At 36.4% G+C, this 15127-nt stretch overlaps 1 protein-coding gene across 10 annotated transcripts in view; it reads right to left on the reverse strand.

The window, feature by feature from the left end:
* The window catches only part of LOC136033704 (titin-like), a 369666-nt gene that overhangs the window by 88147 nt on the left and 266392 nt on the right, over positions 1-15127 (reverse strand). For all 10 annotated transcript variants that reach the window (XM_065714570.1, XM_065714567.1, XM_065714566.1 and 7 more), the window contains 3 exons: positions 6356-6421; positions 5283-5402; positions 4450-4602 (listed from right to left, as the gene is read on the reverse strand). In XM_065714570.1, coding sequence (XP_065570642.1) covers positions 4450-4602; positions 5283-5402; positions 6356-6421 — 339 coding nt within the window. The remainder of the gene's footprint in view (positions 1-4449; positions 4603-5282; positions 5403-6355; positions 6422-15127) is intronic.

Consider the following 15127-nt stretch of genomic DNA (forward strand, 5'->3'; position numbering starts at 1 on the left):
ATGGCATAACTTACAACACCTGCCCCCGGGTCCTGAGGGGTTGTGTCGACACAGGAGTTTTTCTTATCTGACTTTTGAGCTATCATTATCAAATTGGCTATTTCCAAATTTGTATCGGACCCATTTGGGGAACATGAGGCGTGGGGGGCTATTCACCCTCCAGATTCTTTTGACTTTTAATAACTGAACTAGAACTTTCAATTTCCAATCAAATGAGCCCTCTCTGAAGTTATACGAACAACATTCAATAACAACCGTAAATGCCCCCAGGGCATAACTTATAACGCCTTCCCACTGGCCCTGAGGGATTGTGTCGACCCCGGAAGTTTCGTTATATGGTCTTTGAGCTATTTTTCAAAAAAAGCCTATCTCAAAGTTCTTATCGGATGGGTTTGAGGGTGTGGAGGAGGGGGGCTATTTGTCCTCTGATCTCTTTTGACTCTTAAAAAGTGAGTTAGAACTTTTAATTTCCAATCAAATGAGCCCATTCCGGAGTTTATACGAGCTTCCCTTTTATAAGAACTTACAAATAATTTTTATTTTCATAACTTACAATGCCTGCCCCTGGGCCCTGGGGGAATTGTGTTGACACAGGAGTTTTTCTTATCTCACCTTTGAACTATTTTGACTAAAATGGCTATCTCAGAATTTTTGTCGGATGGGTTTGGGGAAAAAGGGTGCAGGGGGGGGAGGCTAGTTGCCCTTGGATCTCTTTTGACTCTTAAAAAATGAACAAGAACTTTCACTTTCCAATCAAATGAGCCCTCTCTGAAGTTTCTATGAGCATCCTCTCCATAAGAGCCATATATGCCGCAAGGGTTAGCTGCCCTTGGATCTCATTGACTCTTAAAAAATGAACTAGAACTTTCAATTTTCAACCAAATGAGCCCTCTCTGAAGTTTATACGAGCATCCCTTTCATAAGAACCATAGTCGCAACCAGGATGTAACTTGCAACGCCTTCCCCGTACCCTGGGGTTTTGTCGACACCAGAGTTTTTATCAGTGAATTTTTGAACTATTTCAAAAAATAGCTATCTCAAAATTTGTATCAGATGAGTTTGGCAAAAAGAGTGCATGGGGGGGGGGGGGCTAGTTGCCTTTCGATCTCTTAAGATTCTCAAAAAGTTAATTATAACTTCCAATTTTCCGTCAAATGAGCCCTCTATGAAGTTTATACAAGCATCCCTTTCGTAAGAATCATATATGCCCCCAGGGTATAACTTAGGATGCCTGACCCGGGGCCCTGGGGGTTATATCAACACAGGAGTTTTTCTTATCTGACCTTTGTACTATTTTTATACAAATGGCCATTTTTTTATACAAATGGTCAAATTTGTATCGCATGGAGATTTGGAGAAAAAGGGCAACGGAGGGACTAGTTGCCCTTGGAGCTTTTTTGTCTCTTAAAAAGTGAACTAGAACATTCAATTTTCAATCAAATGAGCCCTCTCTGAAGTTTTATACGATTATTTTTTTCAAAAGAACCATATATGCCCCCCGGGTTTAACTTACAACGCCTACCCCTGGGGGGCTTTGTCGACACCTCAGATTTTTTTTATCTGACCTTTGCACTATTTTTAACAGAATGGCTATGTCGAATTTTATCGGATGCATTTGGAGAAAAAGGGGTGCAGTAGGGGGGTTTGTTGTCTTCCAACCACTTTTCATCTCAAAAACAGAACTAGAACTTTCAATTTGCAATCAAATGAGCCCTCTCTGAAGCTAATACATGCATCCCTTTCATAAGAACCATATATTCCCCCAGGGCATAACTTACAACGCCTGTCCCCTGGCCTTGGGAGGTTGTCTCGACCCCAGAGTTTTTGTTATCTGGTCTCTGAACTTTTTTTAAAAAAAAAGCTATCTCAAAGTTCTTTTCTGATGAGTTTGAGAAAAAAAGGCCTGGAGGGGGGCTATTTTCCCTCTGGTCTCTTTTGACTCTTAAAAAGTGAACTAGAGCTTTTAATTTCCAATCAAATTAACCCTCTCCAAAGTTTATTGGAGCATCCCTGGGAGATGCTCTTAAAATAAAGGGCGTATGGGAGAAAAAAGTTTTGAATTTGAGAAAAAGGGCGTGGAGAGGCTATTTGCCCTCCGATCTCTTTTGACTCTTAGACTATAACTTTCAATTTCCAATCAAACGAGTCCTCTCTGAAGCTTATACGAATATCTCTTCCATAAGACTCATATCTGCCCCCAGGGCATAGCTTACAAACCCTGCCCCCAGGCACGGGGGGTTGTTTCGACACCAAAGTTTTGATAATTTTCATCAGATACATTTGGGAAAAAAGGACGTGGGGGGCTAGTTGCCGACCGATCACTTTTGAGTCTTAAAAAGGGCACTACAACTTTCAATATCCAACCGAATGAGCCCCTTCCGAAGTTTATGTGACGACCCCTTCCATGTGAAGTATCTCTGGGGAAAAAATAAAAATAAATAAATAAATAATAAAACATTGGATCCGTATATTTTATTTTTATATTTTTTATATTTTTTATGTTATATTTTATTTTAACTGTAGTGCCCTTTTTAAGTGACCAAAATGCTGGAGGGCATCTAGACCCCCTCCCATGCTCATTTTTCTCGAATTCAACGGATCGAAATTTTGAAATAACCATTTTGTTCAGCATAGTAAAAAAAAAAATATAATAACCATGTCTCTGAGGGCGTCTTAATCCCCAACAGTCCCAGGGGGAAGGGCTGCAAGTTATAAACTTCGCCCATTGATTATATATAGTATTGGTTATTAAGAAGTTTAAAGACGTTTCCAGGGGGAATTTTTTCTAGTGAGGAGTGGGTGGGGGAGGTCGGGTGGTTTTGTGGGAGGATCTTTCCATGGAGGAATTTTTCATGGGGGAAGAGAATTTTCTATGCAAGTGGCGCCGGTTTTCCCAGCATTATTTAAAAAAGAATCATAAATTTATGAAAAAAACAAAACAAGTTTTTTCAACTGAAAGTAAGGAGCAACATGAAACTTAATAAGAACAGAAATTATTACGTATATGAGGGGGTTCGCCCCCTATTTAATACCTCGCTCTTTACGCTAAAGTTTTTTTAGTACTTTCAAAAGAGCTATTTATTCTAATTAAACAGCATTTGTGATTCAGGGGCCATTCTTAAGGAATTGGAAAAAAATTTCTAACTGTTTTAGCTTTGAAACGATTAGAGCTTTTGAACGAGTTGTCACTTCTCTAATGAGCCTGGAATCAAAGTTCAACGATTTTTAAAGTTCTGAATTTGGATGGAGACATAGGTTTAGGTCACTACGTTCGATTCGAAAGCTCTTTCTATCGTGTCAAAATGCTTTTCAAAGTTTTTCAGTCAAAACACCTTTGAGCCTTAATTCCATCATTTTCAGGTTATCGTCAGTTTTTATTGCAGGTTTTGTTCAGATACTAACCATTGGAGATTTTGTTCCTCTTTCTTATATTTAGTAATGTTTACTGAAGCCTACCAGAGGCAAAGAGTGGAGGGAATGGCCGGTTAATTGACGGGTAACAGATAGATGTATCGATTAACAAATGAACTTACATCATTTTTATACAATCCTAATAAGGGGGAGGGGAGATTAATGCTAGGTTTGTTTCTCACTCAATTGGACTATCTGTCTTGGCTTTTTCTACAATTAGCCATAACTTGATGCCCACAACTATTCCATTTTGATTCACCGTCTATTAACCGGCCGGAATCGATAGTTTTCTACCGAGCCCAGAATCTCCCTGGATAGTTTCTAAGTTTCAGAGACAGATTTAGGGTAGGCTTTGTCGTCAAGACACTTTTTAGTTTTGTTCCTTACATATTTTCGTGAGCCGTGATCTCGTTATTATTAGCTTCTTTATGAAGGTCATCGTCAAATCGAACCGCAAACTAGAATTTGTAAAGAAGAATATTATCGATGGCTGACAAGTTTACATTTTTCAACGTAGATGGCGTTCATATCTCTTGACCATCAAACAACACAATTATAGCGATTGTGAGACAGTCCTATCCCAGTACTATCTCTAAGAAAATTTACTGTATTTGTTCTAAATTTGAAAATTAGCCAGCAATTGGTTTCGTCTTTCATAGTAACTGCTAATGGATACCCAAAAATTTGGAAGAAAAAGTTCCAAGCTTGTAAGCTTTCAATTTATAGCTAGAAAAATTTACACAGATTTTTGATTCTAGGCTGGAAATTGAACCCAAATTTGTCAAGTTTAATTGAAAAGCTACCATAAACATTACATCTAAGTTGTAGTGTGTTATGTCAGTGACGATTTGCTACGTGGTAGCAAAAATTCTGGATCGGAAAAGTTGGGACAGCCCCTGTCTTAGCGAGTTATCATTCAAACTATTTCAATTTACGAAATTTTGGAGGTTATGAGCCTTTGTGGCCAAGAATTTAAATTCAGTTAGATGATTCCGCCCGTGCCAAGAATGTTAGTTTATAAAATTCTAATTGACTTACTATCAAAAACAGGTAGTTTGGCAATCTTTTCTTCTAACTTTTGTTTAACATAATGAGTGTAGGACACTTCATCTTTGAGATACTGGGATGGCACCCAGCCAGTTTCTTCTGTCAAATGCTTACGAACGAACCACCAGTCGCTATTGTGCCATTCTATAAGAGATAGAAAGAGATTAACTGGATTTTAGTACTAATTCACTATGAAGAGTTCACCCTGAATATTTAACGAGAATCATGAAACAGACCACGAATGTAAACAGGTGAGAAGAAGTTGAAATTATTACGTGTTCAAATCCATAAGAATGGAGAATTTCTACCCATTTAACCATGTTTTCTATTAAAGTTTCTACATTGAACAAAAATACTGTATGTGTTTTTTAGATGTTTTTTAAATTTAACCTTTTCAAATTGAGCTGTAAACAATGAATATTACTCTGTTAAGCTTAATTATTGCCAATAATACTGACGATCAACGGTCGTTTAATTTTGTGTCAATCAATTTTGCATTGTTGTCATTTTATTTTAAATAGCCCAAACTTAAAGATTACCAGAACAATTGCGTAATAAAAAGACATTATAGAAGTTGTTTACATTAGTTATGTAACTGTTTTTAAAATCATTTGTATATCATTCCCTCAAATCGAACAGACATCCCAGCTACTATATATAAGGATATAAAGCCCATACTTTTATCTAAAAAATATTTTATCTAAAATTCTTCTTTTATTAAAGGATTTATGCCCCAACATGGAAAAAAAGATTCACCACACAAAGCCGGGATTTCTGCAAGAATATTTTGTGTTATAAGTGAAAATAATTATAGCCTAACTTACCAAGTACATATACCCGTTCTCCTTCTATAAGATGCATTGCATCTCCACTCTCAGCCACGTAAGTTTGGATGGCATGATACGCATCTCCTTCGTTTATGTTTAATAGTGGAGCCTCTTCAACTAAAACGATACAAACAATTAGATAAGACACAGTTATAAAGATCTTAGAATACTATAGAGTTATGATTCAGGCTACGTTAACTTGATCTAACGGTTTAAGTTTGCATATTCAACACAGAATGCGTTCATATCATTTGACCATCAAACAGCACAGGTCTAATGCTTGTGAGGACAATCTATCTTTGTATTATCTCTACAAATATTTACTTCTGTTAATATAAGGTGCTTGTTCATGAAATTTAGGAATACAAACATTCCAGAAAAGGTTTGGAAATATTTTATTATCTTTTCTACTTTGAATTAGAAATACACAGAATTTCATATATTTGCTTGTTTCTCGGAATAATTCTATATGCATCTAAGGGGTCTTTTAGAAAAACTGCCAGGAAGTAGAGATAACTTGAATTTGCACAGTCAGAAGTATATCTGCTAAAAAAAAAAAAAAAAAAAAAAATAATTCCAGCATACAAAAACAGCAAAAAATTATTTTGACACTGGATGGCAAAAACAAATTTTGGAAGCATATTTGACCAAGCCAGTTATGACATTTACATAAGACAGACTCGACTTTCAGGGATATTAAAAACTATAATATATTGTAGGCATCATTTCTGCCAGACTGTTGGCAATTTTAAATAGAAAACAGCAATACACTTCTCAGTCTAAGGGTAAACTATACGCATAAGGCTAAAAATTTTAAGTCAAGGGCCTTATATTTGAGTTATAGGAACTTGGAATTTTAGTAGGATATAAATGATCAGGATGGATCTTCTACTTCAATTGAAAACCAAAGAGAGTGTCTTAGGAAACCTTGTTGTTTTTTTTTAAATGAAACAACTTTAGGTCATGAACTTTCATTTGTTGCCCTTTAGAGATTTTGTTATGCTACTTGCTATTTCAGAGATAAGAAGGAAGTGATAATAGAGCTTTGTGGGACACTAGACATTGTTTACCTTGAGTTTGTGATTCCGACACAATGGCAAAATCTTGTTCCCTTATAACACTCAGCGAAGCTTCCTCTGAAAAACAGAAAAAATATATCATTTATGATGATAAGAGTGGTGAGTCATTGCTATAGCTTATTCTTTTTGAAATAGCATCTTTTTTTTGAAAGTTATAATAAGCACCGCTGTTAACAGTTAGCAGAAGTGAATACCACCTTAAAACAGATCTCTAACACACTCAGTCAAGTCAATTCACGAAAATTAGGGGGAGGGGGGGAAGGCTGCCGAAAACATTTCTTTTTAATTCAGGGGGAGGGAGAATTTAGTTTTTTGCTTTTTTTTAGAAAATACCAAAAAGCTATTTTTAATGATAATATAAATATTTTTTTGAATATAAAGACGAGTAAAGGGCTAGGGGTTTCTTAGGGCTAAGTGAACAGGCTCCTCCTCCCCCAACTGACACCACTGTACTCACTTACCCTTAAGTTTACATTTTTGAACTGCGAAAAACACCCTGCGCCTTGGCTATTCTACTTGTTACATCTTCACTGCACCTCCATCTTTCGGTCAGGTGTGTTAGTAGAGAATTGGTGGTAGAAGAGTATCATGAAGGGTTTCATTTGTGGAAGCTAAAGATGCAACTATTCTATTTAAGTAATAAAATAGATCGTACCATAGCAAAGTGCCGACTTCTACTATTTTCTGAGCAAAGCAGGCATTGTATCCCAAATTACGCCAAAAAGTTATTGAGGAAAAATTCCGAGATTAAAATCTTAAGATTTTGCCTATTAGTTTTTTGTCCGTTAGGAATAACGATTAGCAGTTTCAAATGGTTGTAGAACCATCAATGATCTATCTATATACCCCCAGTTTAACTCTGGCTGTCATTGTCATGAATAATGTAGTCTGTCCCAAGCCAGGATGAAGGAGGAGATTTGAGTGACAGGTTTGCTTCCTTGTCCTTGTAAAAAAAGCTCCAGCAACGGAAACGTCGATAAATGCTTCGGATAAATTATCTCTCCCCTGACATTGAGACCGGCATTGACCCCCAGACACGATTATTGACTGCAAAACAAAAACAAAAATCGTCTTTTGGAACGTGAGAACTATGAGTCAGTTATGAAAAACCGAGCAAGTTCTCAGAGAGATGAAGAAATATAACATTGACATCCTGACCCGAAGCGAAATACGTTGGAAAGGTGTAGGCCAAGAAACATTAGATGATGGATATGTGCTGTTGTACAGCGGAGAGGACAACCATCATCGGACAGTTGTAGGACCCATGGTGTCCCCTGCAGCATACCGAACAATGCTCAAATGGATTCCAATAAACGAAAGGATCTTGTTTGCACGGTTAGCTAAAACACACACATAAAGCTTTCTGTCATTGTATGTTATGCTCCTACCAATAAGGCGGATGATAATGTCAAAGATAGCTTCTATGAAACGTTACAGGCTGTCACCAAAGACATCCCCAAACATAATGCTCTGTGTTTTGTTGGTGATCTGATTGCCAAAGGAGGAGCCGATCGCAAGTACTGTCCTGAAGTCCTAGGACCGTATAGGCTTGGCCAAATTAAGGAAAATGGTGCATAACTAATAAACTTCGCTCTAAGTAATGACCTTGTCGTTAATGGATTACTCTTCGAACATAGAAATATATACATTGACATCTCCAGACGGTTCAAACCGAAAGCAGATTAACCATTTCTTGGTCGCCAGAAGGGGGCACACAAGCCTGTTGGACGTCCGAAAGCAGATTAACCATTTCTTGGTCGCCAGAAGGGGGCACACAAGCCTGTTGGACGTGCGTGGGTATAGAGGAGCAGACGCCCAGTTGGATCACATCCTCAAGATCGCCCACATAGAAATCACACTACGTGCCCAAAAGAACACTTAGCAAGACCTAAAGAAACTGTATGACACGGACAAGCTACAGGACCGATAAAGTCTGCAGAGATTTCCGTATATTGTTATGGAACAAATTCGATCCCTTAGCTATTGAGGCAAAAGACTCAGAAAGCGTCGAAGAGAAATGGGAGAAAATAAAATGTGTATACATGACGATTACCGAAGAAGAGCTAGGTTTCCGAAAGAAACCAAAGGAAAGATGGATCTCTGACGTAACATGGAAACTGATTGATGAACGAAAGGCACTCATGCAGGCCAAGATCATAGCTACTACAAGGAGTTCAAAGCTGTCAACAAAACACATTACAAAGAAAAAGATAAAGAGATAGAAAAGAGTGAAAGAAAGGACAAGAGACAGTTCCTTGAAAAAAAAAGCAGCTTTAGCTGAAGAAGCCGCTAGGAAGGGTGACTCCAAGATTATTTACCAATTGACAAATGAGATGGTAGGAAAATAAAGCAGCCGAACAAGCCTTGTCAAGTACCTGCATATCCATTTGGCTCTCTCTCTCTTCACAAAAATATGGACCTTAGGAAAGGTCCCAAGAGCTTGGAGCATAGGCATTATTGTCAAACTCTTCAAAAAGGGAGACTGGATGAAGTGCCATAACTGGAGAGGCATCAATCTTCTCCCTGTATCATCCAAACTATTAGCCTCCGTAATTTTTTCAGCGTAAGCGAAAAGTACTAGACACAACTCTACGAGAAGAGCAGCATGGTTTCAGAACTGGGTGATCATATTCTAATCTAATATTTTTAATGATAATTCTTGTCGAAGAATCAAAAGAAGGGAACAAGAAACTCTACCTCCTGTTCATTGACTTTGAAAAGGCATTTGACTCAGTTGACCGAGATCGCTTGTGGAGATCACTGAAATACTACGGAATTCCCGAGAGAATAGTAGATATGATTCTAGCGTTTTATGAAGAATTGGAATGTTGTGTGAAGACTGAAAACGGTACAACCAGATTTTTCAAGATCGTGTCTGGTGTTCGTGAAGGGTGTGTACAATCCCGCATGCTCTTTATAATTATAATGGATTATGCCCTGAGATTCGCATCGGGCTATGGGGTAAAATTAAGCAACAAGCAACTGTTCGATCTGGACTTATCGGACGATGTTGTCCTTCTCGAAGAGTATAAAGAACGGTTGCGGCAGCCACTTGACACTATCACTAAGAATGCAGAGAAGTTGGGGTTAAACATAAACATTGACAAGTCGAAGAGTATGGACATTACAAGCTCGCCACTTGTTCTCCATTGCAAAAACAAGGATCTAGAACAATTCCAGGAGTTCAAGTATCAGGGTAGCTGGATTCACTTTGATGGAAATATTTCGACCGAGATTAAACGTAGAATTGGACAGGCTACAGGTGCCTTCAATAGATTGAGCCTATTTGGATAAGTAATGAATATTCAATGTGACTGAAGCTTCGACTCTTCAATATCAATGTACTCTCAATTCTCCTTTACGTAAGTGAATACTGGAAAATAAAAACAAAGCTTGAAAAAAAATGATCTACACATTTGAGAATATGAGCCTCAGAACAATATTGAATACAAGCTGGCAACAAAACATAACAAATGCAGAAATACGCAGAAAAATATGTCAGCCTCCATTCAATGAGTCGCTGAAAAGAAGGCGGTGGAAATACTTGGGACACGCTCATCATATGAAAGAGAGTCACCTTCCTGGTAATTCCTATAAACGGAAGCCAGACGGTAGAAGAAAGCGAGGCCGCCCCAAAAATACATTGAGACGAACATATGACCGAGATCTAAGAACGGCTGGTACCTCACTACTACCTGAATGGGAAGACGTCATCAATGCAGCATCAACACGGGACGAATCAAGAGGCTTTGTCGAAGCCCTATGCGCCACCGATGGCTCTGGAGGAACTAAGATCTAAGATAAGGTAAGTTCCAGAGGCCTTATTACTGGAGAGTTGCGCATTCATCCCTAAACATATATGCAGTATATGCAGCGTGAACAGTTATCGCAGACTGTTAATTGGATAATACTCACAATCAAATAGTAATACATCGTTCCGAGGCAACAAGTATGCGGAAGATCATCAGATATGCGTTTTGGTGGTGATAATGGAAGAGAGGAGAACTGCAGCCAAAAAGCATATATTTTTAAGCAAGAATTTTCCTACCTTTAATTGTAAGTCCCCTTTATTGACATGACGGAGGAATTCGCCACTAGCCACCCTCCATTTTCAGAGATACATTTGAGCCAAGCGAGTGATATTAGTACTGAGGATTAAAATCCATTACATCTTGGAAAAGGTAATTTTTAAGGAAAAGGGACAATTTAAAAAAAAAGCTGGAGCGTAAAGAATGGAGGGAAAAGGTGGCATTCCAGATTTTTCTTGAATTTTTTGCAAGGCTTTCCCCTACGGACGCCGGAAGAAGGGATAAGATATCCCCCCCCCCCCGAAAAAAGAACATATATAAAAAAATTAAGTAATCAGAGAAATTTCCCCACCTCTGGGAAATATCGTGGCCGCACTCGTGTTGCCCCCGACCTTATCATCTTTGTTCCGCTAGGCATATGAATGTAATGTTCTATGATACACTTTATTTCTACAATAGAAGGGGAGATATGATCCCCCAGCCCACTACAGCCTCAGTTCAAAAATACGCGAAATTATACATCGGTATACAATTTTATCAAACTTGAAAAGAAATATATCAAACAGATCGTGGTAACGAACTGTAGTAAGGAGCGACCCGGCTCAATAGTAACCGAAACTCTAAAAATGGAATTTTGATACCAATAGTTACATAAAAAAATCGCATTTTAATGCTGATTTTAAATATATAAATTTCATCAAGATTAGTCTTACCCATCAAAAGTTACGAGCCTAAGAAAATTTGCCTCATTTTAGTAAATAGGGGGAAACACCCCCTAAAAGTCATACAATCTTAACGAAAATCACACCATCAGATTCAGCGTATCAAAAAACCGTATTGTAGAACTTTCAACCTCCTATCTACAAAAATGTGGAATTTTTGCATTTTTTGCCAGAAGACAAATCACGGATGCGTGTTTATTTATTTTTTTTTCCAGGGGTGATCGTATCGACCCAGTGGTCCTAGAATGTCGCGAGAGGGCTCATTTTAACGGAAATTGAAAGTTCTAGTGCACTTTTTTAAGTGACCAAAAAAATTGGAGGGTACCTAGGCGCCCTCCCACGCTCATTTTTCCTCAAAGTCACCGGATAAAAATTCTGAGATAGCCATTTTATTCACCAAAGTCGAAAAACCTAATAACTATATCTTTGGGGACGACTTAATCCCCCGCAGTCCCCGTGGGAGAGGCTGCATGGTTATTGGGAAGTGTAGAGACGTTTTCAGGGGGGTATTTTTCGTTTGGGAGGGAGATTTGGGGGGTGGGGTTACGTGGGAGGATCTTTCCATGGAGGAGCTTTTCATGGGGGAAGAGACTTTCAATGAAGGGGCGCAGGATTTTCTAGCATTATTTAAAAAAAAAACAATGAAAAAATAAATATGAAAAGTTGAAGAGCAGCATTAAAACTTAAAACGAGCAGAAATTATTACGCATATGAGGGGTTTACCACCTCGTATTACCCCGCTCTTTACGCTAAAGTATTTTTAGTAATTTCAATTATTTATTCTACGGCCTTTGTGATCCAGGGGTCATTCTTAAGGAATTGGGACAGAATTTAAGCTTTAGCGTAAAGAGTGATGTATCGACGAGGGGTAAACCCTTTCAAATACGCAATAAAAACATACGAATATAGAAATTCGTTACGAAAGTTAATTCGTAAGTTACGCATATTTTTTACTAATGGAAACGTTCGTAAAAATTAAAAGTTCTAGGTGCCTTTTTAAGTAATCAAAAAATTGGAGGGCAACTAGACTTCCTCCCTCACTTCTTTTTTTCTCTAAATCTTCCGATTAAAACTATGAGAAAGCCATTTAGCCAAAAAAAATAATATGCAAATTTCGTTTTAATTAGTTATGTGCGGAGAGCCAAGATCAAAACATGTATTAATTCAAAAACGTCCAGAAATTCAATAAAAAAAGTTTTTTAAAATGAAAGTAAGGAGCGACATTAAAACGAACAGAAATTATTCCGTATATGAAAGGGTCTTTTCCTCCTCAACACCCCGCTCTTTACGCTAAAGTTTTTTACTGTTTTAAAAAGTAGAGTTAAGAGAAAGAGTCAAACTTTAGCGTAAAGAGCGGGGCGTTGAGGAGGAAAAGCCCCTTTCATATACGGAGTAATTTCTGATCGTTTTTTAATGTCACTCCTTACTTTCATTTTAAAAAACTTGTTTTTTTCATTTGATTAGCCAAATGAAGCTTAAAATAAATCGCAGTATTGACCTGTTTTAATGGAAGGAATTTAGAATGAAATCTTTAAGAGCCAATGTGTTACCGCACGGATATACTGTCTCTTTTAGGATAATTTTGGATCAATTGGCATTCTCACAATTTTCGCTTGGTAGCTTCTTGGTCCCCTTGGATGACTATTGTTCTTATGCTCTCACAAAATGGCAGAAAATACCCCTTTTGCTGTGGCACAATCTTTTCCACTACTTAAATCAGGCACCAAAACTGTCAGTTTCTGGTTGAATGAGCTTCCCAATAGTCTAGAACATAAACTCAATACGGTCACCCATGACGAAAAAAAGTTAAAAACACGCATTTGTGATCTTCTTTCTCGAAAAGCTTGCAAAATTTCACATTTTTATAGATACCTGAACACGAATAAATTAAACTGACAACTATTACCGTAACTAGTTTTATCAGCGTATATATTGTTATCAGAGCAGCTTGTTTTAGAATTTCGATAACTATTACCATGAGTCACTCTTTAAATACACTTCGTAATCATAAACTGTTTGACAGATTAACTATATTCAGTTAAAGAGACCAGAAAGTTCATAAAAAAAAACAGATAATTATTCATATGGGTTCCAGTAACAAAAGGATTTTATATAGTACAATCTTTAATTAAGATATTTTTATTTTTGTCAAAAGTAAATATTGTTAATTTTACAAATATTACTTTCTGCCAAATTATAAATCAAATGCAGAAAAACAGACTGTAACCGGATAAGTATTTCAGCAACCAATTCACTTAAGGTTCAATATTTAATTTAAGAAACCTTTGCTATTTTATGTAATGTCAGATAGTCGTTAGCCCTTAAAAATCCTGGACAGCTTATATGATCCAATGGGGGTCCAGTATTACAATGATCCTTACTGAAATGGTAGTACAAAAGCAACACAAACCCTTTATATGTGTAATAAATTCAGAAGAATTCTAAACCATATTTTTTTTGAAAATAGTGAAAATCAAAAGTGGGTTTTTACGAAATTATATATTGTGTATTCGACTGATAATACTTCAAAATTTTAGTATTCATCAATAGTTTGATTGAGGGAAATTCAATTTCATAGAATATTACTTCTTTTCCACAGAATATTAATTTTTTTTAGCTAAATAAAATAAATATTGTATTATAGGCACGTACGACGAAACTAAGAGGGCTTTGGACCCAGTGCCAGCAAAATCTGTTGAGTTTTGCAATTTTTCTATTAGACATTCAATGTTCACCGTCCTTGAGATTTAAATATTTATCGCAATAACCTTTCCACTTCCATTACAATTATAATCAACATATGTGTACCTACCTCATACATTTGAATTAAAACTTCAGTAATTGATTTAAAGCATAATAACAGACATACACAAGAATAAAACTTTGGATTAAAAAAGAACATAAGACTAACAGACAAAAATTGACTGGGACTTAAATTTATTTAGATTGTAGTCTAATTCATCCTGTAAAGCAAAGCTTTGGGTGCAAGTTCCCAGTTTAAATTGTCTTAACATATGCCATCCCATTTAAAATTGAACCAAACGTATTATTTTTTTTTTCCATTGTAGGATACAAGACTCTATATAAAGACCATCTCAGATTATTCTCATTATTTATTCTCTTTCTGAATTTCAACCAAATCATGATTCAAATTTTAGCCTAAGTTACGATAACCTATTTCAGAAGCTTATTTCAATATTATTTCAATACTTATTTCAATACTATTTCAATATTAGCTGGGATTTAGAGAAAAAGGCAATAATGTTATAAACTAAAATGAAAATAAAATCTTCCAGTAAAACTTGTTAATTCTTTATTATTATGCTTCTGCTGAAATTTCTTTTTATCGACATTTCATTTTGTGTAATTTTCTTCGACACAATTTTTTATCTATTTAAATAAAATAATTTGATTACTGGTTACTTCTTATTGAAGATTAATTTCATATTCTATTCCTTACTCGAATCGGGTGTGTGGTGACGTAAGGAAAAGCTTTTTATTAAAAAGTTTGTGACAAAAAGTTTTGACACAATTTGTTTATCGTTACGGCAAATTTACTTCAATGATAAGCATAAAGGTATAAAAAAAAAATATATTTCATTCTCTATATAAAAAACAAACCAGTTTACAAGACTATCCACTCGCCAGAAGGAAACGTAATTTCCGTCCGAACATGGGGACTTATCTCCTTTGGTGTAATCAGCAAACTATAAAAACTTAAAGCATAAATAATTAATAATAGCCATTAATTATTAAAGTAACAAGTATTAAGATATTTTGTTAGACATACACTGCAAGCAGTTTAGTGATGAAACAAGTGATAGTTCTACTAAAAGAAATTTCAAAAAAGAAAAGAAAAGAATAAAGGTGTATAATAGATGGAGTTGTTAACTAAGATTGCCGATTTTAGTAGAGTTATTTTTCCTTCTTTTTTTCCAACCTTGCAATCAGTTGAAGAATCATCATAAACCTACAATAAAGATGGCATTATTCCCAAATATTCCTGTTAATCA

Source organism: Artemia franciscana, chromosome 12 (assembly GCF_032884065.1).
Source record: "Artemia franciscana chromosome 12, ASM3288406v1, whole genome shotgun sequence".
NCBI classification, from domain to species: domain Eukaryota; kingdom Metazoa; phylum Arthropoda; class Branchiopoda; order Anostraca; family Artemiidae; genus Artemia; species Artemia franciscana.